The 25,488-nt window shown below is 35.5% G+C and overlaps 1 protein-coding gene, 1 long non-coding RNA gene and 1 pseudogene across 8 annotated transcripts in view; 2 read left to right on the forward strand and 1 right to left on the reverse strand.

The window, feature by feature from the left end:
- Positions 1-8,580, forward strand: part of LOC140620165 (uncharacterized) — a 30,703-nt gene extending 22,123 nt beyond the window's left edge. Inside the window, exons 2-3 of the long non-coding RNA XR_012019917.1 lie at positions 940-1,015; positions 8,003-8,580. This is a non-coding gene — a long non-coding RNA (uncharacterized lncRNA). The remainder of the gene's footprint in view (positions 1-939; positions 1,016-8,002) is intronic.
- WWP1 (WW domain containing E3 ubiquitin protein ligase 1) overlaps positions 1-25,488 on the reverse strand; it is a 117,230-nt gene that overhangs the window by 87,389 nt on the left and 4,353 nt on the right. For 4 of the 7 annotated variants that reach the window (XM_072803992.1, XM_072803991.1, XM_072803997.1 and 1 more), the window contains exon 2: positions 9,775-9,870. The exons of 1 other annotated variant lie outside the window; for it this stretch is intronic. In XM_072803992.1, the coding sequence (XP_072660093.1) occupies positions 9,775-9,850 (76 nt within the window). In that variant the 5' untranslated portion in view covers positions 9,851-9,870. Of the gene's footprint in view, positions 1-5,458; positions 5,478-9,774; positions 9,871-25,488 lie in introns of those variants that run through there. 2 more of the 7 variants (XM_072803998.1, XM_072803996.1) reach the window with 2 other exon arrangements.
- LOC140619889 (eukaryotic translation initiation factor 4B pseudogene) lies at positions 3,951-7,996 on the forward strand (annotated as a pseudogene).

A 25,488-nucleotide genomic window follows, 5' to 3' on the forward strand; every position in this document is an offset into this window, starting at 1 on the left:
CAATATGATTAAAACTGAATCAATTTAGAAATCAAACCTAAATATTTTCAATTCATCAAATGACATATTCATAGCTGACTTCCATTTAAAATTAAAACTCAGCACTATAAGCATTACAGAAGAATATGGCCAATAAACCGTATCTGGGTCAATTTGAACAAAATAAATGATGACACTACGAATCCAGTGTTGATTTACAAACAAAACATACAATTTTTTTATATGTTATATACTTCATTTATTTACTTGCTTACTTATCCGAACTATCCTAAGTAAACTGTCTCTTCATCTTTTAATACTCCGGTGTATATTTTGTAATAAAAATACTCTCTTAAATAACAACAGAACAATGATCAAATTCAGGAATTTAATACATTACTATTCTCTTTTATATAGTTTATATTCTATAATTTTATCAACTGTTCCAAACAAGACATTTTATCATAATTTTTTCACCACAGTACCTAGGTCAGATTTATATATTGCATTAGTTATCATGTCCTCTGGAAATCTTACCGGTTTCTTTTTATACGTAATTTTTTTCATGTTCTGCTTCATTTTTCCACTTCAGTTTTTACTTTTTAAATAAAATACAAAGCCAAGCAACTTTGGCTTTTTTCTGCATGACAAATATTTTAAAGCTAAAACTTCTAACCATGCTTAACCTACTAAAGGATGAAGTGGAACATTCTGGTCAAGATTGAGAAATACTTTTGAATATAATGTTTATCTTGTTTTTCCCTGTTTGTAGTACTTTCTATGCTCCTTTTAGATCTTTCCCCCAAATTCAGGAATCTAATACTCTAAAATCATTATACTTTCTTATTTGTTGTTGCATATATTATGTGTCTGTACGTATGCAAATATGTGTATAAAAAAGATAATATAAACAGTTGCATACTATTTGGTTAACTAATTCTGGTTAGTATATATTTACAGATTCTGAGATCTCATTCAGGCCAATGCTGTCAATCTGCAGAGGAGAAAACGGACTCAAGAATTACATCACCTGCAGGTACATCAGCTGTCATGTGCATGTGAGAAAACCAATGGGAATAGAAGCTTTAGACAATCAATGGACAATGAAGAAAATCAATAGAAATGGAAGGTTTTCAATTTCAAGCAGCTGGTATACTAAACATTTTAAAAGGTCCTCCTGATTCAGTGTAAAAGATCCTGGGTAAACTAAAACCAGTGTAGTTTCCGAACATTACTATGTTCTCAAGAAGTATAAGAAACTATCAAACTTGCTCCCATCCCATATAACAGTAGCAAAAAAAAAAAAAAAAAAAAAAAAAAATAGTTTTTTTTAACGGAGTTGAAACAGAAGAAGACTGTGAGTATTAAGTAAAACCATTTTTTAAATTACAGTATTGCCCTGGGTGTGCATGTTGATAGTAGTACTGGGATCAAGAGATACAACACTGGGCCTGCTGCAAGGTAATGGTGTGGAGACTCCCACATAAAGCAAGGGTCCAAGTCAGACATAACCTGTAACACAACAGAAGCATATACATATGCTTGCAGGAAAGCACCCTAATTTATGCCACTGGGATTATCTAAAATAAAGAGTAACCAATTATGAGACTGAGGTTTAAAAAAAAAATCAAACTTATAATAAAACAAGCCACTATGAGCAGGAACAAAAAATAATAGTTTCTGATCCTACATGGATTTTATATACTATGACTATTAAGTATAAATTTTTAAAAATTTAGTTTTAGCAATAAATGATAAAACCTAGTCAAACAAAAAGAAAAATGGCGCTGAACATCTGAAAAAGAAACAGCATATAAAAAAAAAAAAAAGAAACAGCATGTTTTAACTTTTAGAATAGTTTCAGATTTACAAAAAGTTGTGAAGAGGGTTCTCATACACCCCAGCTTCCCCTATTAACATCTCACAGGAGTATGCCACATTTGTCATAATTAGTGAGCCAATATCAATATATTAACTAAATTCCAGTCTTTTCAGATTAGATAGAACTTAAGATAGAATCAGCATATTTGAATATAAATCTGAAGAAGTCATTTATAAGTAGTACTGAAACAAACAGACGGAAAAAGGCAAAGAGAGGCTAAAAGACATGAAACTAACTGGACATAAATTTCTACTCAACATCCCCAGAAATGAAAAAAGAGGAAGTCATACTAGGAGAGAAAATGACTTAATTTTACACAAACAATGAAAGACATTTATCCACAATTCTAAGAAATACATTGTGTATGTGTGTGTAAATAAAAGAGGTGGGATAAACAAAGACATTCACACATGGATGGCCACAGAGCAATGAAATTGCAAGACACCAAAAAGGGACCATGATACAAAAAAAAAAACAGCCAGAGAAGAGACTGCACACAAGAAAAGAGAATAATGTAACAGTAGACTTTTCAACAGAAACAATGAAGGCACAGAAGGTAGAGAACAAACTTATTTACAAAGAACTGAGACAAAAATTATTCAACCACCAAAACTCTCTTTGGGGAATATGGAAGGCATTAAGACATTGCCAAAAACACCAAAGGAGAGTTTATCAACAGGAGACCTTTACTTTAAGAAAACCTAAATAATGTGTTTCATAATTGAATAAAATTACCACGAAGAATGCTATAAGAGGCAAGAAGGGAAACATGAGTGAAGAAACTGGTAAGCATACAAATAAATCTAAAAAAATATTGTCTGAATAAAATAGCAACATCTCATTACGGTATTTAAACAAACCATTAATATATGGAACAAAGAAACAGAAGCATATAGTGAGTAGGGCAGGGGAGAAAAGGAAAGGAGTTAATTATATAAATCCTTGCATCGTTCAGTAGTGGGATTATAATCTGGTTTTAGACTATATCGCATTCACAGCAGAATTTCAAGAATAATAATAAAAGAATAGAAACAGAATTTCCAAGCTAGTAGAGTAGAAAAGAATTTTAAAAAACCAACAACTCAATCCAAAAAAAGTCTAGACAGAAAAAAAAAAAGAGCATAAGTAACCAAAACTAACAGAAAGCACAAAGTAAGAGAGTCCAAACACAGAAAACAATTGGAATACAGAAATAATCACAACAAATGGATAAATTCAAAAGTCAAGAGACACCTACCAAGCAAAGATACTGACAGGATGAAAGCAAAATATGGAAAAGAACATACTAGACAAATAAAAACTAAAAGAAAGCTGAAATTAGTTGTAATAGCAGACAAACAGCATTCTTAGGAGAACAAAGAGAATGCGCAGCACCAGTGGCACAGCAGTTTGGGTGCTGCCTGCAGCCCGGGGTGTGATCCTGGAGATCTGGGATAGAGTCCCATGTCGGGCTCTCTGCATGGAACCTGCTCCTGTGTGTGTGTGTGTGTGTGTGTGTGTGAATAAATAAATAAAATCTTAAAAAAAAAAAAGGAGAAGAGAATTATTCAAGGTTCAAATAAGTAGACCTAAAACTATAAATCTGCATGCTTAAAAGAAAATGCTCCCCAACATAGTGGCCTCAGCAAAAAAGACAGGGAAGACTATTTTCCTAACAGACTTCCTGGATAAGGATGGCAGCAGAAACATCTCTGTCCCCCAACCAGTAAGCTGGAATGATCTGGAAAATGTCTCAACCACTTGGAACACTAATGATGGCAGCATGTATAAGGCACCTCCACCTGACCACTGCATCACAGGCTGCCTGGCAACCTACTATCAACGGAGCCCTCTTCTCAAAATGCTACTCTGTGTTGCTTCTCTAGGGAACATAACTTGTAATGTGACAGAAGTCTCATTAAGGAATTCTTCAGAGGATTAAATATCAGTGCAGTGCATTTACCATTTGAATCCAGCAAGCCAGAGGTTGAAAGGTTTTGACTGCGTGGAGTTTGAAAACCTGCCTTTCTTACTCAGTGCTCTAAGCCTCAATAAAGAGTCTCTGGTTAACAAAATTCCAATCTTGATCAAGCTCAATACAAAGACATGGATGCTCATTCTTTTGGCTGAGCATGAAATCAAGATTCTCAGAAAATATCCAACAGACAGCCCAGATGACTATCTACCTAGAAGAGGTGACGATAGCTCTGAAGGCAAACATCGTGATCATTATGGAGAACAGGACGGTTATGAAGACTAACATAGCAGAGACTATGATTGAGGCTATGACTCCAGGATAAACAGCAGCAAAGTGTATGTGGTAGGGGGTACAATATGGACTATAGAGGAAGTGGGACCACAAGGAAGACAAATATGATAAACATGATGTTCAGTTGAGGGGCTCCAAAGATGATTATTCTGGGGATGATTACAGATGTGATGACAGAAGTCTCTCCCAAAGAACCAAACTGAATCTAAAGCTTCATTCAGAGTACTCTCAAGGAAGATGACCACTTGGCTGGCACTTCCCAGTCTAGTCAAGCAGCCTCGATGTTTGGAGCAGCAAGGCCTACTGACCCAGCTATAAAAGAACAAGAAGTAGAAAAGCAGCTACAGAAGAAGGAGAAATCAAAACATCAGCTAGATGAACCAGAACTAGAATGATGGCCTTAGGAGAGACACATACTGACAAAGTGAAAAAACTGAGGAACAAGAATGGTCAAGGATAGGAAGTTTATCATCTCAAACTGGGACCTCAGCTGTATCAGAAGTCAGAGCAGAGCACGAAGGAGAGAAAGTGAGAAGTCTGAAAAATGAAATAGTACAGCAGAAGACTGCCACTCTCCAACTTCTAATCCTCCCAAACCTGGTCAGCCGCTAAAGGTAATCCCTTCCACTAAGAGGCAATGCTTGGGTAAAGTGAAGTGCTAATTCTTATCCTTGATCTCAGAGCTCAAACAGAACAACAATCTCTTACAAGGATTTGGGGGGGGGGGGCGGGGTGCGGAGGGAGTAGCTCCAGCTCAATCATCTCAGGAAGGATCAACTTGGAAAAAAACAAACTAGATGGGGTGAATGTCCAAAAAGTACAAGCGAGAAGGCCAGCATAACCCAAGATATGAAGGGAATAAACACTAATGGAAGGATTCTGAAAGGAAACATGGCAAAAAGGATCAAAATTCCAAATCTGGGGATGGCTGGGTGGCTCACTTAGTAAAGTGTCTGACTCTTAATCTTGGCTCAGTTCTTGCTCTCATGGTCATGAGTTTGTGCCCCGAGTTGGGCTCCACACTAGGCATGTGGAGCCTACTTTAAAAAAAAAAAAAAAAAAAAAAATTTCCAAATCTGCACCTGAGCCAGACACCTGAAGAATTCAGCCTGTAAATTCAGTACTGTAAGTATGCTGCTCTTCCAGCTGATGGGTAAGACTGAAATGAGAGGGAAGATTTTACAGAATAGACCTCACATCCTGCACTTTTTCCTATTTTCTTGCGACCCTGAAGCATTCCTGAGAAAACCAAGTATCTATCTAGACAAGACAAAATATCCAGACCAGTTCACCATCTGTTGGCAAGGGAAAAAAGCCTCAAAGGATTTTTAGTATGGGAAGAAACTGACCAATTGTCATTGCTGTGGGTGGTTTCAACACACTTCAATTTTTCATAGGTCAAATAGACCTGAAAATAAAAATAAAAACAAAACGATGAACAAGTGGGTCTTAAAAAACATAAACAGAATCTTATACCCAACTATTAGAAAATAAACATTCTCCTCAAGCATAAATGAGACATACAGAAAACTAATACATATTAGGACATAATGAAAATATCACCAAATTTCAAAGAGTATGTATCATGTTGTTCCCAGGCACTGACTATATATAATTAACTTAAAAAAAAAAAAAAAAACTACTACTATACTACTATGGGGTGCCTGGGTGGCTCATCTGGTCAAGCATCTGCCTATCCACTCAGGTCATGATCCCGGGGTCCTGAGATGGATCCTTGAATTGGGTTCCCTGCTCATCAGAGAGTCTGCTTCTCTGTTTCCCTCTGTCCCTTCCCCTTTCTTGTGCATGCATATGCATGCATATGTGCTCTCTATCTCTCAAATAAATTTTTTTAAAAAGTCAGTAATAGGAGATAAATTTTAAAAACACAAGTATAAAACAAAAACTTCTAAATATTTCATGAGTCAGAAGAAACCGTGCTGAAAATTAAAAAAAAAAAAATACTAAGAACTGAATGATAACAAATATACCATATAAAATTTTGTGGGATACAATAAAAGTTAACTTAGAGGCAAATCTACAGCCTTAAAGACTTATACTAGGAAAAAGAAGAAAGGCTGAAAATTAGATAACAGGTAAATTTGTTAAGATAGAAATAAACAGAGTAAATCCCCAAGAAGTACAGAATAATATAGAAAAGAAACTAATGAATTAGGAAAGAAGTAACAAAAGGATTAACAAAGAGTGCCCATGTGGCTCAGTTCATTGAGTATCCAACTCTTGATTTCAGCTAGGGTCATCATCTTGGGGTCATAGGATTCAATCCTGCACTGGGCTCCATGCTCAGTGCGGAGTCAGCTTGGGTCTCTCTCTCCCTCTCTCTTTGCCCTTCCCTCTGCGCGCGCGCGCGCGCGCACACACACACACACACACACACACACACACTGGTGCTCTCTCTCTGAAATAAAATCTTTAAAAAAGAGAAGTGATTAATAAAGTTAGAATTCTTAGAAAAGACTAAAACAAATAAATGCCTAGCAAGACTAATGAAGGGTAAATAAAAAACAAAACAGAGCCCCAAAGGAGACCAAAGACATCCTATGTAACAGATGTAACAAAGCAGACCTGAGGGAAAAAAGGACAACCAAATAGTACTGAAATTGCCTATGTGGAAAAATTCAATTGGATCCTCACATCATATACAAAATCACTTCAAGATGGACTAGTGATATACATACGAAAGGCAAACCTTAAAATTTTTAAGAAATTAAGAGCAGAAAACTACTGTTTTATACCATCCCAGAAAAGAAGGATATCTTAAGCATATCAACCAAAAAGGAAAAGTGTGAATATTTGGACTAGGTGGAAACCAAGAACTTCTGTTTACCATAAAACATAAGAAAGCAAACTAAAAAGATAAGCTGCAAACTGGAAGATATTTACAAAACATAAAACTGATTAAAGATTAGTATTTAAACTCTATGAGAAGGGTGTCTGGGTGGCTCATTCAGTTAAGAGTCTGCCTTTGGCTCAGGTCATGATCCCAGAGTTCTGGGATCTAGCTCTGAGGTATGCTCCCTGCTGAGCAAGCAGTTTTGCTTCTCCTTCTCAACCTCTGCTCCTCCTCCTGCTTGTGCTTTTTCTCTCTTGCTCACTCTCAAATAAATAAAATAAAATCTTTAAAAATAAAATAAACTATATGAGAAGCTCTACAAAAAAACAGGATAAAAACAACTTAAGTAGTCAAATGGGCAAAAAAACCTGAACAGGACTTTTATACTATAAGGAAACTTGTAAGGCCAATTCATATATAAAAAGATGCAGAATCTCATTATTCATCAGTGAAATACAAGACCACATGAGATGTTATTTTTAAACTCATAGAAAAATAAACTCACTAGAATGATAAAAACTAGAAACATTAACAGTACAAAATAATGGCCAAAAAAAACACCCCCACAACAACCACCACCACCATCACAACAAACCTAAACGTAAAGATGGTGGCTCTTACACACTGCAACTAGGTACTTAAATTGGTTAAATCCTTCTGGTAGGTGTTAAAACTAGTGTCATTGCTGGAAAATAATCTGATGTCACATGATATTGAAGATTTGCATGGCCTTCAAGGAGCAATTCTAGGTACATACCACAGGCATTTTTTACTTGTATGCCAAATGTAAGCATACTTAAAAATAACAAAAGGAAAAAATACTCAAATGTGCACTGGTAGAAAAATGGTTAAATGAATTAGGCTAACTCATACAATGGAACATTATACAGCAGTGAGAATGAATGAACTACAGCTATAGGCAACAACAGGAAAGAACTATATAGCTGTAAGCAACAACATGAATGGGTCTTAGAAATATAATAGTGAATGAAAAAAATACAAATGGAGTTCTGAGTATTAATATCTTCCTCCTGCTCAGTCCCACCTCTAGGATTTAATATTCTACACTGAGATCATCAAGAAATGTTTCCAACTCTCAAACACAAAGAAGAAAGAAATGAATTCTTTTGGCGGTTATCGTGACTTCATCTTTTCCTATGCATTTCCTTTGAAAACACAATTCCATGATTGAGAAAGAGATTCAGAAACAGAGACATTGTGAATCCTGAGTCTCAAATGCTTATACAATCAACAAACTGAATGAAACCCATTGAAGAAATGCTGAGGTCCAAAGGGCAATCAAATGACAAAGTGTCACTCTTCCAAGTACACTCTGAATATAATGGAAACATTTCTGCACAAACTAAGGAAATTAATGTATGGAATTATTTCTGCTATATTTCTAAACTCCAGATAAAGTATTTTATTTTGTATGTGACACAGCAACATAGTCCAAAAATAATTCACCACCACTGTTCTGTTGTAAATTTAAATGTGCACACTGAAATTTTTCTATGTATTCTTTTAAGATACTTGAAGGTTTTCTTTGGAATGTATAAAGATTTGTAAAATAGGTTTTTCTCTATAATAAAATATAGTTTGTGCCAAGTTTACAAAGTCTATAAACAGAACAATTATTAAATTCAAAACAAAAAATACATTTGTGGTAATACCATTTTAAAAAGAGGTTAAAAAAATTCAGAAAAGCAATTACTTCAGGTGTTGGGGAAAGACAGGAACATGCAGTTACAGAGGTGCTCACAGGCAGCTTCTTCAACTGTGTTGGTACTGACCTAGTTCGTAATTGGTTGGTGCCCAAATGTTTGTTTTTATTATTAATTTCCATATGTTACACATTACTGGCAGGTTCAAATTATAGAATTTTTAAAAATTTCAAGAATGCATGGAAGGCAAGGAAGTAGATAAAGTGTAGATCACTAATTCATCAAGTGTGATGGTAAGAGAGTATGCCTACAGCTTGCAAAGCAAAAGAAGGAAAGGACATAGCTTTCACACAGATGATGTGATTAGTCTTCAAAGAAAAAGATACTCTTTCTCTAAACAATGGATGAAGGATCTAAGGAAAGGTAAGAGGGCAGCCCTGGTGGCTCAGTGGTTTAGTGCCGCCTTTGCCCCTGGGATGTGATCCTGGAGACCCGGGACTGAGTCCCACATCGGGCTCCCTGCATGGAGCCTGCTTCTCCCTCTGCCTGTATCTCTGCCTCTCTCTCTCTCTCTCTCTCTCTCTCTCATGAATAAATAAAATCTTTTTTTTTTTTTTAAAGGAAAGGTAAAGATATTAAGTCTTTGGAGGTATATTAAAAGGAAATTGAGGAGCTTCATTAGTCAGTTAGAAAGGTGAGAATAAAGAAGATAAACAGGCATATGATTATTTTAAGTAGATACTTATAATGATTAGTAACTGCAAATTTAAACAGCAAAATATGGCAGGGATGGTTCAAAAATGGTACCATTTTGCTTTCAAAGGGAAGAAACAAAGGCAATAAAATAATCAAATCCAACATACAATTAGTTCCCACACTTCATTTAATAACATAAAGTTGCAGGACACTTAAAATACAATGTATTACTATATATATATTCTTTAATCTGGCATTATAATAACAATGTATGAGTAGGGAGGTATTATTCTCATCTGACAGATGAGGAGATTATGCCTCAAAAGTGTTCAAAGTTTACACTCATATTTTTTATGACAATGTAGTCTAGAGAGGTATAATTAACTATCAATATATGGAGTCTGAGTGTTAAATATAGTCTTAGTTAAAAAAGAAGTTGCTCATCACTTACTATGTACCAGGAACTGTGCTAGACACTGGGGATATAAAGATGAGTAAGACACGATTCCTTCTTTCAAGGAGCTCATAGTCTAGTGAGGAGACAAACCTGTAAACAAATAAACAGCTTTCAGTATTACAGTTACTAAAACAGATGCAAAATGTAAAGTAGTACATCTGAGGCACACAAGAAAAAGTGGATAATCCAAACTACAGGAATCAGGAAAGGGTTCACAGAGGATAATCAACCTTTGAATGAACAGTGTCTTGAAGTATAATTCTTTGAGAAAACTACAGAAAACAAAACATTCAGAGAACTATTGGAATGGCTGGAAAATGGAAGGTAAGGATAGTGTCAAGTGATGAGGGTGACAGAGTAACCTAAATTATAAAGGATCCTACGGAATTGTTTATATGGTATTCGAAATATACCGAGAGTAGTAGTTTAAAGTTTATCATAAAGGTAACTGATAGACACCAATGGGTTTCAATACTGAGAATCACATTTGAGAAGAATAACTGGCAACAGTGGGGTTAGATTTAAAATACTGAGTTTATCTAAACCAGAGCAGGTAGTGTGAGGGAAAAAAAACTTAGGATATAGAAAAGATCTTCGACCAGATGGTTTGGGGACAAGCTGAGAGTTAGAAAGGAGGAGGATTCTGAACTAAAATTTCCTACTTCACTATCTGAGTGGATGAAGGTGCTATAACCAGGACAGTGAACAGCAGAGGAAGAGCGAACTGTGGGAGACAATACAGTACAAAGTTTAAGAGCCAACTCTGCAGTCATACTACTTTGATTTAATCACCTATTCTTCCACTTAACAGCTGTGTGACGAACTATGGCAAAAAGAAAAAACAAAGTCTGAGTTTTAACAAACTTCTGAGCAAATTAGTTATTCATCCAAATGAATATAGGTCATAAATTATGCCCAGAGAATATGGCCAGTTATATGTAAGCCGATTATGTCCAGCTCAACCCTTCAAAAATGCCACAGAATTGTATAAAAGTTTATTATTATTCAACTGCAAAGAACACTCCTGAATGTAGAAAATAAACTATGCTTCCAGTCCTGCAAGGTTATAGGCCTACTGAACCCTCACTTAGAAGATGTATCTTAATTGCCTGCTTACTTCAAGATGGCTTGCTTAACTAAAGAAGACTTTTACTTTCAGAAGCAAAATTTAAGAAAAAAGAACAAGTCTGATCCATTTTGCATGCTATGTAAAGAATCAAGGCTTGGAAAACCCAGAAAGCTACTGTCACATACCTATCTGCCTGGATCAATTAATAAACACACTTAAACTGGCTGCCTTGTCTGTAAAGTGGGCATGGCAAGGACCCAAAAATGGTAGAAGACAAAGTCTCAACTTCAATACTTAGTCTACTTTTAAAGGCAGTATTAATACATAGTAAACACTTCAGTAACAAGATAGGATGGTACATAGGTACTAGAGATATTTCATCTAATGAATGTAGAACCAGAAGGTTGGAAAGCCTGCATTTAAGCAAAGCTATTACATCAATTGTACAAAATTTAAAACTCAATGAAAGTGGCCAATTTATGGATGAAAAAAGCAGCTTTCCTGCCCCTAAAGTAGCCAAGATTTAACAACTCTAAAACAGAAAATAAGTGTTTCATAAAAGCACAGACTACAGAATAGGGGATTTAATTTTAATAATACAGGAATGTTACTTTTACAATATCTTTACAAAAGATATTGTTGATAATTTCAATTCATTTATAAATTGAAGTAACAGTAAACAAGAGGGTGACTCATACTGATTTGCCAGGACCATACAGGTTTTAATTCTGCTCGATGGGAAACCTCTTGCTTCAGGGCACACCAGGGTAAACTTAGTAAACAGTATGAGGGCTCTAATTGTGTAGACACTTTTCTGAAGTACCTCAAAGAGATTTTTCTTGTGGAATCCTGTTATAATAAAGCATAATCTGGTTAAATTTTATATTTCTGTATAACCTAAATATTCAGAAAGGAAAAATCAACTTTACAGTGAGTACAACTCATCAGTGAACTTCAATATCACACCACTTGGACTACATGTTGGGACAAAGGAAGAGGAAGGAGCAAGAAGCTTTCTCAATACCTAGTGTCTTTTAGCCCTCAGAACTGCTTGCTTTTACCCAACTCCAAATAATCAGCACTGTGGTCTCCCAAGGATCCAAAGGCATTTCCAACTTCTTGAATAACTTCTCAATACTCAGGTCCACTGTTCTTCCCCCTACCACACCACTATCCTCAGTCCAGTCTCCGCATCAATGTCAACAACTCCCCGGCCTTGTATCCTGCTGGCCAATCTCATTCCACTGACCAGCAAGGCTGACTCCCTGCTCCACCAGCGCATGCTCCCTTTACAATCTGTCCACTTAATTCAGTGTCTCCAGTCCCTCCAGCTCCTCTTTGTCCTATTAGCACCTAGTAGCAATATCATCACTACTGTTTTCATAGTACTTCCCAGTTTCAAAATTTCACATACCTTTGTTTGGGATAGAAGCTAGCAAATTTCTTAAAAAGTTCACTTGCTCACACTGACCTGCCTGTGTAAGTATCACTGATTCTCTTAAATGCAAAACAAGTGCCACCATGATTACACACACACACACACACTTTTAATCTCTGCCATTCTGTGACTTATAAAGCACTTGCAGTATCTACCAGACAAAGGGCAAATGAAGATGGGCATCTACAGGTACTTTGTCACTTCTGACTATAGTTTGGGCATTTATATTAATCTAAAAATACCTATTTAATCACAGGCTCTAATGAATTCACCTTTCCTCTACTCTTCTATACTTTGAATCAATTTTTTAAAAAGATTTTATTTATTTATTCATGAGAGACACAGAGAGAGAGAGAGAGAGGCACAGATACAGGCAGAGGGAGAAGCAGGCTCCATGCAGGGAGCCCGACATGGGACTTGATCCTGGGTCTCCAGAATCATGCCCTGGGCCAAAGGCAGGCGCTAAACCACTGAGCCACCCAGGGATCCCCACTTTCAGTCAATTTTAAAGTTTGTCTTAGTGAACTATTATGGCATGTCACAGGAGGAGCACAGAAAGGTTTTTTTTTTTAATGAGAAAAAATGTATTTATCTTCAAAATGCCAAATTTCCTAAATCACTACTTTCAACTCTTATTATTTATCTCCATCCAATTTCAGATTTTCAACCAGAGAAGGAAAATACATTAACTTTCTCCAAACCTTATGGGTCTGTTTTTACACATCCTCCAATTTTTACCTCTGCTTTTCCAGCAACACAAATCTAGGCCTCTTTTGACTTTTTTCTTCCAAATATGTCTCAAATCTCCCCTTTCACAAATTCATTCTATTTTTTAATTTCACTTTCCTGTGTCCAGTGAGTTAATATTCAACTGTAGCTTTCATTTTTAACTGTTATTCCTCTCAATTATACAGAAAACCTGCTTTACCATAAACTGATTTGAAAATTTTCCTCTCATTAATGTTACCTGCTGCCACCTCAAGCTAGGAATCAAAAATAAATATAAAAAATTTTACATGTGAACTCCTTGCTCTCAAAATTATTCTATGACCAATCTAAACACTGGTTATATAGTTCATATAAACTTCCTTCTCTTCCTCAAATCAATAAACATTCATTCACACTGTCAGTGTATATCCTTACTGAGGTAGCCAAAAGCCTTGCTGAATTTAACCTATACTTCCTCAAATTACCATGGCACACACCCTAATGAACTGCTGCCCATTAATTTCCAGAATTTACTTTCTCATTGCTCTTCACATAAAATTCATTCTATTTACAGAAAGCTATGTCCAATAGCTAGTCAAGCTATTTAACTCCATTCTCTTTCTTATTCTAGTTAGTTCTAATCAAGTTACTTCTGGAGTCTGGTTACTTCAAATTTCATCTACTTCCTTGCCTTCAAATCAGTCTTGCGTCGCACTTAGCAAGATTCCAGTCACAGCACAATCATGATCACAGTAACTTAACTTGCTTTTCTTATCAAGGTGCTTGCCGTCCATTGATGAGAAAGTTACAAAATAGTTACCTATCCAAAGCAAAACTAACCACCTATCCTTTCAAAAAAAATGTGTTTCAAAAAAAAAAAAATGTGTTTCATATAAGCTTCCAACCAGCAAAACGTATAGGGTCTTCTGGTCTAAACAGAATGCAAGTTTCCTCCAAAATAGGTAATAAATAATTAATAACAGGACTTGGCAGGGTCTAGAGGCTCAACTAGCAGTAACGATGACATACTGAAGTAAAGTCCAGTTCAGAGGATCAAAGAGCCAAGATATTCATATTCTGAACTGACAGAGTGCCAGGTTTTGCTCTTAGACAAGTCAGAGGTTAACAATTTTAAAAAATTACACTTACTGCAAACTTAATGTAAGACTCTAAACATCCAGTAACGTTTGAAGTTATAAGAAACAAAAGTCAAGCTCTGTCAACAACTAAACTGTCATTTATAGAAGCCTTTCAGTCTGTTTGGTGGTCCAATTATTTCTAATGAGGAGGGGGAAGTAAACTACTGAAAATAAGAAAATATCATTTGCCAAAGTCTAGTTTGAATTTGGATTTGAATTTCTACTCTCACATTTACGAAGAAGCAGTGTAAGAGTGGTTAAGAGTGTAAATTCTGCAGCCAGACTGCCTAGATCCTGGCTCATTTGACTAGTATGTTCAACTTTTGGCAAGCTTCTTTACCTCACAGTGCCTGAGTTTGTAAATCTATAAAATGAAAAGGCACCTACTTTATGAGTTAATGAGTTAATACTGATGAAGTGCTAACAAAAGTACCTAGCACACAATAAACTACATATTAAGCATTTCTTTTAACAATTTTTCTGAATTCTTTCAGTATATATATATACATACACACACACACACACACACACACACACACACACACACACTAGACATGTTTTCAGGTAATGTGTTAAATAGAAGGAACACAAAAATCACCTGAGATATCCTCTTTGTCCTCAGCAAGTTTATAATATAGCAGTGGAAACAGACAAGGAAATCAGTAGCTTTAAGCTCACTGACAGGGTTGTGCAGAGTACTACAGAAGTACAAAAGAGGAGCACCTAAATTAGATTTGGTGGGAAGAGGTGAAGAAATGTCAGGAATAGTTTCTTTTTAAAAAGATTTTATTTATTTATTTGAAAGAAAGGGAAAGACAGAGAGAGTCCAAGTGAGGTATGATGGCTGGATCCTGAGCTGAAGGCAGACCCTTTAACCAACTGAGCCACCCAAGCATCCCAGGAAAGGCTTTTGAGAGATGGTAACAGTAAGACAGGTAAAAAAGAGAAAACTGTCCACTGGACAATATAGATGTTAGGAGGCCCTTAGCAAGGGCAATTTTAATACAATGGTAAGACCAGAAGTCAATGGCTTAGGAAATCATTATTTAGATGTGTGACTGTAAAGGAAAAGACAGATACAGACTTAAAGGGAGGTATTCATGGGTTTGTTTGTGATGGAAGATGGAAGAGACTTGAACATATTTTCAGACAGGAAGGAGCTGAAGTCATAGAAGAAATGATTACTATGACAAGATTTCTGAGAGGGCAGAGCTAGTTGACATTTAACAGAGGTACAGACATAAATAGTTCACACAGGCTAAACAAAGAAAAGAATGGATGAGAATACAGATATCTCTGAAAGTGAGAAGAAAGTTAGAGGTTTTACCTACCAATTTCCTCTCCGAAGGAAGCAATCTTTGAGGCGCTGGGAATACAATGGTCAATAAAAATAGACAACATTCCCTGTTTTAACAGCCATATGGTTAGGTAAGGAATTTTGAGAGCGAGTGAAGACTTTTGGGTCCAGGAGAGTAGCAGCACCAATCTCCACAGACATGTGAATTTTTTTCCACTTCATTTTTAATAGTTCATGTTTAGAAGCAATGACACTAATTGTTAGAGCCGCTTAGAGCACAGGTTCCAGAAGAGAAAAGGGCATACTCTAGCTACTGTCAAACTAGTCCTGGTTATTCAAATATATCATGTATACACACACTTTCTGCCACCTTCATTCATTAAAATTCAGCTAGAGAAAATAAGATAATTGGTATTCTCCAGAAAAGCTCTTTACTCAAGGCTCACTAATGACACTATTTCTAATCCACTACCAGTATCCCCAACCTGGCTGCATGTCAGAATCATCTGGGGAACCATGCTGGGGGCCCACGGGGATTCTTACAGAAATATTTGGGTACTCTCGACCCTCATCTACCTAATTTCTAATCATTCCTCATGATTCAGTTCAAGTGTCATTTCTCCAATTTTGGACTAGTTAACTGCTAGTTTTGGACTAGCAGTAGTTAACTAGTTAACTGCTACATGTTTCACAGCACTATAACCATGTTTCTCTCCCTTATTACACAGTAAATTTCTTTTATTATAACTCATCTTTATAATTCCAGCCCCTAGCCTACTTACTTAACACTCAATAAATTTATGATAAAAAGGAAGATTCACAATTAATAAAACATTAACCCTGTAGAATTGGTTAGGGTGGTTAGGTTAAAAAAAAAAACCCCATATAGTACAGAACTAAAATTTTAAAATGTTATAAAGAAAATCCTGGAAGATCTTATAAACCACCTATATCCTATCTTCATCCTAATTCTAGCCTCCAAGTCCATGTCCACCCTACCAATGTGATTTCATTGTCACAACCCACAGTAACAGCACAATACAAAAATATCCAATATAAAAGTAAAAGCATAAATGTTACCTGAAGTGCTTACTTGACTTATTAAATACTTAAACATCCAAAAGTACATAAACAAGAGAAAGCTGAAGTTTCAAGTTTAAACTTAAAAACTTCTAGCCCTAACTAAATTTTCAAAATAATTCAGAAGTCATATGCTAATCCTCAAATTATGTATCAACTGGACTCTAAAGTCTGGGGGAAATATGGCTGCTTAGAATACAGTACAAATCTTTTCACAGAAATGTTATAAATAGTGGTAAGATAACAAGACCAAGCCACAATAGCCTACCAGACTCAAAAGAGCTGAACCACTGTACTGTACAAGGAAATCTATTGTTTTACAGAGATGTTTCTGAGCTTCCACAAATACTTATCTAGGTGAATATGCACTGTTCCTGCCAAAATCAAAGAAATTCCAAAATAAATTTCTGACACTGAGAAAAAGTACCAACATCATTTTGCATAGTGCCTGGCACACAGTAAATACTCAAAAAACTACAGCTATTTTTATCAGAATCCTTGATTTCTACCCTTTTGTGTTCTTCAAAATAGTTTTATTTTTCTCACTGGATCTGCATTTTGGACTGTAAACTCCAAGAGTGCTGGACAAATCTTCACTATTATATCTACCCTGCCTATCACAAAGCCTGGCACAGAGTAGTGTTTAATACTTGCTTGCTAATGAAGGTTAATTAATAACAACCGAATCTCAAAAACAAGTAACCCCAGGCTTAAAGCCAAGTATAGTCTTATGTAGTTTTTATGTCCTCTTTTAAATGAACTACTGTACTTCTCAAATTGATTTTTTTCCCTTTAAAATCATCAAAATGAAAAATTAAGTGTAAAAATTCATGTAGAAAATATTCCTCTGAGTCACCAACTTAGAAAACACCGCTCAAGGCAACAGCCTCACTAAATATGGCATAGCGAGACAGGGCATCTAAATTTCTCTGGGCCTTGGTAATCCTATTAAAATGTTAGAGCACAGAACATATTGAGATTTTCTAGCTTACAACTGCTTGTCTAAAAACACTGCATATTTCATGAAAACATAAAAGAGTAACAATCATCCAGAATCTTTGCACCAACCCAACGCACAACTGTTTTCATTTTTATAGTATTATTTTCCTCTAATAAGCTGCTGCTTTTTTATTTTTTTTTTACAAAGTTGCAATCCAAGTATACAAATCATTTTGTTTTCTACTCCCATCCCCATTTACAGTAAGAACTGCCTATTTCAAACTTGACTGAACCCTTGGCCAACATCAGAGAAAGCTTGTAGTAGTAAAACATAGTCGTAGAAAAATGTTGGCACTTTTCTAGAAGGCCACAAGATGGGGATATTGCTCCATAAAACACACCTTTAAAAATATATAATTAAATACATTATACCAATTTCCCCCAAAATAAAATGAACACTTTTCCTCTGCTGGAAGTAGGTATATAAAAATGTTTGTACCTGGTTTACTAGAAAACATTAGTGAGGACAAAGACAATCACAAAAATTAGCAGTAATTATTCTAATTAAGCTAAACAGTGACCCTTAAAAATAAAACAAACACAGGACTTTGGCAATATTATTGTATCTTTAATCACACTAATCTTTCCTTTTTTCCTTGCTCCATTCTCTTGCTCCTCAGGTCATAATAAAAAAGTGAAGCACATTTTTACTTCTGCACTGGCTAACTTTATTTTCATAATTATTCTTAATTTAGGGAGATGATTCCTATTTTTCTGTTTTTAAAAGAACTGACACTAAGATTTATTTACATCAAAAAGGAAAACTACACCAAAATGAAATCAGTAATGAGAATGAGATAGTTTCTTTTCTAATTTGCAATAATTCCTGTTTCTTATAAAATGCAATAATATGTCTCCAATAGCAAAATACTAAAACTTTTCAAGCAAAACATTTTTGTATTTGATCATTTTTCCCCATGCCTTCATGGATATCAGTAGGAAACAGGTTTCCCACTCCTGTGCCACATTACTCAATTAACAAAATAAAATTCAAATAACACTGAGCATCTTGAAACTTCAGTTCCAAACTTTCACTATCAACTTAAAGTAATAAAAAGAACTGTGTAAATACTTCCTAAGCATAAGTCTAAGATGATAGAGTGTAACTACCGCACTTATGTGAGATCATCTGCACTTATGTGGGGTGTATGAGTGGCTCAGAAACATAATTAGTCTTTGTTTCTATAATCTAAATCATGTCTCTAACTCCAAAAGTAGTAAGAACACAGTGACTATCTACTGGACTATTGTCTCTTATTGTCAGTCACACTAAAAACAAAACAAAACAAAACAAAACAAAACAAAACAAACAAACAAACAAACTAATGTTTTCAATTACCCTGCAGTCAACTGACTGAGAAAAGAAGAAAATTAAGTTTTAGGAATTTAAACTGCCTAGGGCCTTAAGACTAGTGAAAGTCAGGATTTTGAACCCAGATCTCCTTGGCTCAAAGCCAATGTTCTTTTTACTATGTTTCACTACATAAACTGAATATAAAAAACAAAATACTAAGCAAAATCTATGCCTTAAACCGAGCATTCTGCTGTATCAGTCTGATAGTACTATTTCTCTTATTTTACCACTTAAAGATTAAGCAACTTCATAGTACGGTGGTTTGTGGAGCTTTAAAGCTAGTCATTAAAAATGCTTTTGCTAAAAATTAAGAACAAGTAATCTAAAAAAGATAATATGTAAAACGTAAACACACTAACAATGAAAGATTACCCAATACCTTAGTATTGGGATCATGATTCATAAATTCTGGGGAAAATAATCCAGGGTACATAACATTTTTATTTTTACAAGGATCAAACTTAATATAATTATATTATGCACAATCTCATATTTCAAAATGACACGAACATTTCCGTAGATAATTGGTTGTTTGTTTCAAAGTATGGTATTTTAATGGCATATTTGCTTTCCAGACTTTTTTCCCTTCAATCCAGTAAAATACACAGTATCTGCTACATCTCATGAAAGTTTAGAGTCGAAGCTGAGAGGTGATTAAGAGACTTACTTAAGGACACAAAGCTTCTTAATTTAAGGCCAAACCCAGGCCTGCTGATGAGGCTACCTACCGCTCTTCTGCATTGCACAGCTCACTAGGGTATCATGACCCAAAGTTAAGTTCACGCCAAAACATTTCCTGATTGTTTCCTAATACATTAAAGATTCTAATTTACTAGAATTTAAGTAGCCATGGAAATTTACAAATTTACAAATTCTTCAATTCCAAAGTGCCAATTTCTAATGTGAGAAGAACATGTTGGAGTAATGTAATATAGAGAATGTCATTTAAAGTCAGATAGACCCTAGGTCCAAACTTCAACTCTATTATTTGTATATATTTAATCTCTCGGAGTCTCAGTTTTCTCACCTGTAAAATGAGGATACAAACACAATTTTGAGGAGGGGAAAGGAAGTGTTAACATCAACTCTAGGAAACTGGAATTGTTTCTAGAATCTGGACTACAGAAGGTATGCGATGAGTATTCATTTCCTAACATCCCATCACCACTGCCTCTCTAGCCACACTATCAATAGGTAGAGACACTCCAGTATTTTTTTTTTTTTTTTTTTTTTTTTTACCATCCTTCCACAGTTATAGAGGAGAGCAGGTTAAGAAAAGCATTTCAGTCACATGATCATGCTGCAAAATGGTATGTAGCAAAACCCCCCGTATCTGCAGTAAGTAAGGACCAGATCAAAGTAAGACTTAAGCACTTAAGAGGAATATAGTACTGCTAAATGTTTGTTATAAATACAAAATTTCGGGGTTTTCAAGCTACTCAAGTAACTGAAACACAATGTTAATTTACTATTTACAAATATTCTTCCTAAGAATTTTAAAGGAGGCTGCCAGAATAAACATTCGTCAGATACCCCCACTCTCAGAGAAAAATATCAGAATCCAAAACACATAGAAAATGTACAAAATGAGAAAATCAACTAAACAGCTAAAACTTTACTCCTGGAATAATGTAATTCTTCTCAAGTTTAAAATACGGTACATATACAAGGCTATAAATTTAAAACCCAGAAAGCTATAAAAACATAAAGTTACTTCATAACTCATTTGGTGGCAAAAACTAAACTGACCTGGACTCATTTAACAGCAAAATCTGACTGAATGTGTTGCTTTGTACTGTCTTATTTATCCATACTCTAACATCTGCCAAAGAAAGTACAGGGTGCTACCCTACATTTCATTGGAGTTTTACCTAACATGGTATGTGGATTGGATTACATTTCCAAATTAAAAAACAAAATAAATTCTGAAACACATCTGACATTACCAACGTATTATGAACCCATTCCAGTGAATATTTACTTAATTCTAAGTGACAGGTTTAAGTCACACAATAAATCTATGAATTACGTATTATTACTACTACTTTACATATGAATACCTAGTTTACGTATGATAAAATCAGGGCTTAATCCAAGGTTAATTTGACCAAAATCACTTAGCCCATAAAGAAGTGTGAGAACTCAAATCTAGGTCTGTCTTAATTTAAGGCCTAAGCAATTCAAAAGTCAACACTTTAAAGGAAACTTAAATCACATAGGAAGTTTAAATAAGTTACTATTACCAAAACTTTTAACCTAGAACAATGAAATTCCTGAGTAAAATGTACACTTTCCATCCTAGGTATTCACATCCAAACACTAACACCATACATCACCACACTTCACAGGACAAAAAGAGATGAGTTTACTGTTGTTTTTCTCTCCAAAGCGCTAGCCACAAAGTCAGTGAAAACAAACACAAAAGTAGTACGTTCCTCAAACAAATGCCAACTAATCCCTTCCACTTGAATTTAGAAAGAATCATGGATCTGACTTTTTTTTTTTTAACCACAAAATGTACTAAACACCATATAAATACAGTTGATATAAACATAGGTCAAGTTTTTCTCCAGAAACAGCCCAAACTTAAAGATCTCTTGTTTCATCAGATATGCTCACTGGACTGAGAAAGGTTTAAGTGACACAAACCCAGGCTATCATCATCACTGTCCTAAGCAAAAGTTAGAGAAAATAAGCATCAACTTTTTCTCTTAATTGATCAATTTAAAATTTAAGTCTTTTCTCAAAATATTTTTCCCAAGCCAATGCCCTTAAACTAAGCAATAGATTTTCCCCACAAAAGACAGATTATGGTTCCCATCCAACCTACTTTCTACCCAAAGGAACAAATTCTAAAGCAGATACACTTCAATGAGAATCTCTATTTTGAGTAGATTATTTAGCAAAGTGAAAAGCAATGAGAGGATCTGATAATCACAATATCTAATTTAACTGTTTCAGTAGGCATTCTTTTAAGAAGAAATATCTTTACTCAAAAGAATTTTTTCTTTTGTAGAAGAATGGGGAAATGTTTTTGAACAAGGAAGCCTGATGGATACCTCTTGCAGGGTTACTACTCCTGCCTATTCCTTACATAATCACCCAATATCAGGTTTCTATAGTTTGTCTGGATCAAGTCCTTGGCAATTATCTTAAGCCTCTTTAAACATCTGAAAGGTTCAGATGTTAAGCTCTCTTTGTTTACATTATATATATGTGTTTACAGAAGACTACTTAAAAAACAGACTCACTAGAACCCCAAATTACTGATTCAGTTTCTACCAGCAAGTCTCTAATATGTAAAAAACCATCAAATATATTTGTTAAAAATGAAGATTCCTGAGCTCCACCCTATCAAGGACTATAACATAGTTCTCGAAAAGTATTCAGGCATCTTGCTGTTTAACAACTATCCCAGATGACTGTGATGCGGAGGCTGCACACTGACAAACACTGTTCTATACTGTAATTCATCTAATGATGGTGTTAGCAATTTCTTGTTCCCAAATTGCACAGCCAAACCATTACCAGCTGATAGACTGCCAGCCACGCTGAGTCAGTATCCTTCTTAGACTCATTCCTAACCTTTTAGCACCTATTTTTTAAGGTAAGAGGGGAGATTAGACATGCAACTCTGATCATGCCAAAGCTAAGCTACAACTATCTCTGAGTTAAAATGAGTGGCTCACAGAAAAAGTGGATTACTTGTCTGAATTTTAACTCACTAATAATAATGAAGTGCAATAAAAATGATTTAAGAGCTGTTTACGTCACAGAGACCAGCTTTCCTGCTTTACAAACATTATTTCAATTAATCCTTACAAAAATCCAGTAAGAATATTCTCTACATTTTACAGAAGAAACTGAAGCAACACTGCTATTAAGTCCACTCTGCCTGACTTTAAAGCTACAGCTCTTAACACATGCCAGAATGCCTTTAATTCTTAAACTTTAAAAGTGCAGTGATCTAGTTTATTACTTCTTGGTAAAGTATGTCCTAATTTATACAGAACACGTTCAGTTAACTAATTCTCCTCACAATGAGCACAAAAAGTAGTGCAACTTGGCAAGCAGAGGCTAATACATGACCGGAGTATCCTACTTCAAGTCAGGACTCAACAGTTTGCTTCCACACATACTATTCAATCATAACTATGGGGATACTAGACAGCTATCAAAAGAACTGGTTTTCCTTAGTTAAACAAAAAAGCTATCACATCCACAATTCTGTTAATGCTAGTACATTTTAAACTACCTTGTAACTACCATGTAACTCAGGGCAGGGCAGAGTCACAAAGAAACACCTTAAGGTAATTCTATCTGTCCCCTTCTTTGTGCCCTAGCCTTTCCTATTTATATAAATCCTGTTTCTCAGTACATTCAATTACCAAGCTCCTCTCCACAATAGCCAACATACTATTTTCAGAAATTTGAAAGACATTTGCACTAGAATGCAGGAGTTCATTTCTCAGTATGAAGAGAAATGCTTCATATGAAGCATATATATGAAATACTTCAAATCTACTAAATTCTTTAAATAAAATATTGATTCATTATTCCCCTCAGAAGATATAATGCAATAATAATGTAACACTCATCTTCATTCCACAGTTAGCCGTAACACTACATAGTAGATAACTCGGAAAAAAAAAAAAAAAACAACTAAGATAAACTGATAAAGATAAGTGATGAAGATAAAGTGAGAGAAACGCAGCTAAGCAATCAATGAATACCTGTTCCTGGTAAGGATGAGCATTACTTTTATGCTTTACATGTCCCCGAGGAAAGAGAAGTTCCATCCCAGTCTCCACAAGGAAAGAGTATTCTCTCCTCTTTAACGACTCCTCTCCAAGGAGGAGGGCTCATCCTAACCTTTTTCGAAGACACTGCAAACAGAAAATAGTATTTGTGAGGCACTAGGTTGCTCAAGGCTTGTCAAGGCCAGAGTGACTGGCCAAGGAGCTCTGCTACCCTGAGTGTCATATCTAATCACAAGGGCTAAGGGGATGGGTCTCTCCCCACCTGTAGCAGCCACTGCATAGTGTGCTGACTGGGACATTTGTTTCATCCGAGTTGGGAGACTTGGGTAACTCACTGCTTCAGGGCAGCCTGGGCTCTGGGTCATGCACTTTTTAGATTCTGCCACCAAGTAAAGCAAGTCAATCCTGCCCCATTATGGTAGCATTCATGGTGAAATCCCAGAGATCCAAAATTTTCTTTTCTACCCAAGGATAGTGCCAGCTACTTCTATCTGTATAATAAGCAAAATATGCTATTATTTGCATTTCAGACTCCACTTTCTCTCCGACAGGCCTGGACTCAAAGTACCAAAGTACTAGGCAGCTTAAATCTCAGCTACATAAACAGTCTTCCAGGCGCCCTATTTTAGTATAATACACCTATCTGTCTTAATCTTGGGATTCACATACTTGTCTAGTCCTTTTCCCTTGAATCTGGGATGGATCTGTGAATTGCTTTAACCAACAGAATGTGGCAGAAATGATGCTATGCCAAGCCTATGCCTTAGGAAGGCCTGGGTCCTTCTTCTTTTGTACTGTTTCGCATCTTAAGCCACTATGTAAGGCCAGCCACACTGGTGGAAAGGCCACTTAGGAAGCAGGTCCCTGAAACTTTAAGAAATATGGAAAAGAAAGAAAGAAAAAGAAAGAAAGAAAGAAAGAAAGAAAGAAAGAAAGAAAGAAAGAAAGAAAGAAAGAAAGAAAGAAAGAAAGAAAGAAAGAAAGAAAAAAAGAAAAGAAAAGAAAGAAGGAAGGAAGGAAGGAAGGAAGGAAGGAAGGAAGGAAGGAAGGAAGAAAGAAAGAAAGAAAGAAAGAAAGAAAGAAAGAAAGAAAGAAAGAAAGAAAGAAAGAAAGAAAAAGAGAGAAGATCATCTCCCAGCTGAACTGCCAGCTGAATGTACCCTTTAGAGTGACCACCAGCAAAACCTAAACTGCTCAAATGAGCCCAGCCCAGGACAGCAAAACTATAAGCAAATAAGATGATTGTTTTAAGTCATTTAGTGTTAGGGTTGTTAAAGAGCAGTAAGTGACCAAAACAATGTTTACCTGGTTCCTTGCGTTTTGGCATAATTTGTTCAAAACCCAGAGTAAAGGAGAGAAGTAATGAATTATAACCCCAAACATTCATACAATCTCACAAGATAAAAGTCTTATGCCCTTCTTAATGTTAGTGACCCCACTAAACTGAGTTCCAAGAGGACAGGCTTCCTGTTTGTCCTCTTAGCACTGTACTCCAGCACCTAGCACAATACCTGGCATGTAATAGGTACAGGCTGTGTTATGAACAAACAATAAGTTTAAGGAATGTCAAGACAAATGTTAGTCTTCCTTATAACTTAGGAGTTATCTGGCATATGGTTTTATATAATAAGCTCCAACAGTTGTTTAATCATGTGAATTTGAAGTATATACTAAGAGCTTTTTAACGGCAAATCTTTTTTTTAATGATAAAGCTTTTTATGTGACAGTAAAAATCATGATACATACTTTCAGAAATCACATCCTGATTTATACGCTCCAAAAATACAAATTTCCATAGACGAGGCTTTTATAATGGGAGAACAAACCTCATCAGTAAAAGCAGCTGAATTAAAATCAACAAATT

Source organism: Canis lupus, chromosome 28 (assembly GCF_048164855.1).
Source record: "Canis lupus baileyi chromosome 28, mCanLup2.hap1, whole genome shotgun sequence".
Lineage (NCBI taxonomy): Eukaryota > Metazoa > Chordata > Mammalia > Carnivora > Canidae > Canis > Canis lupus.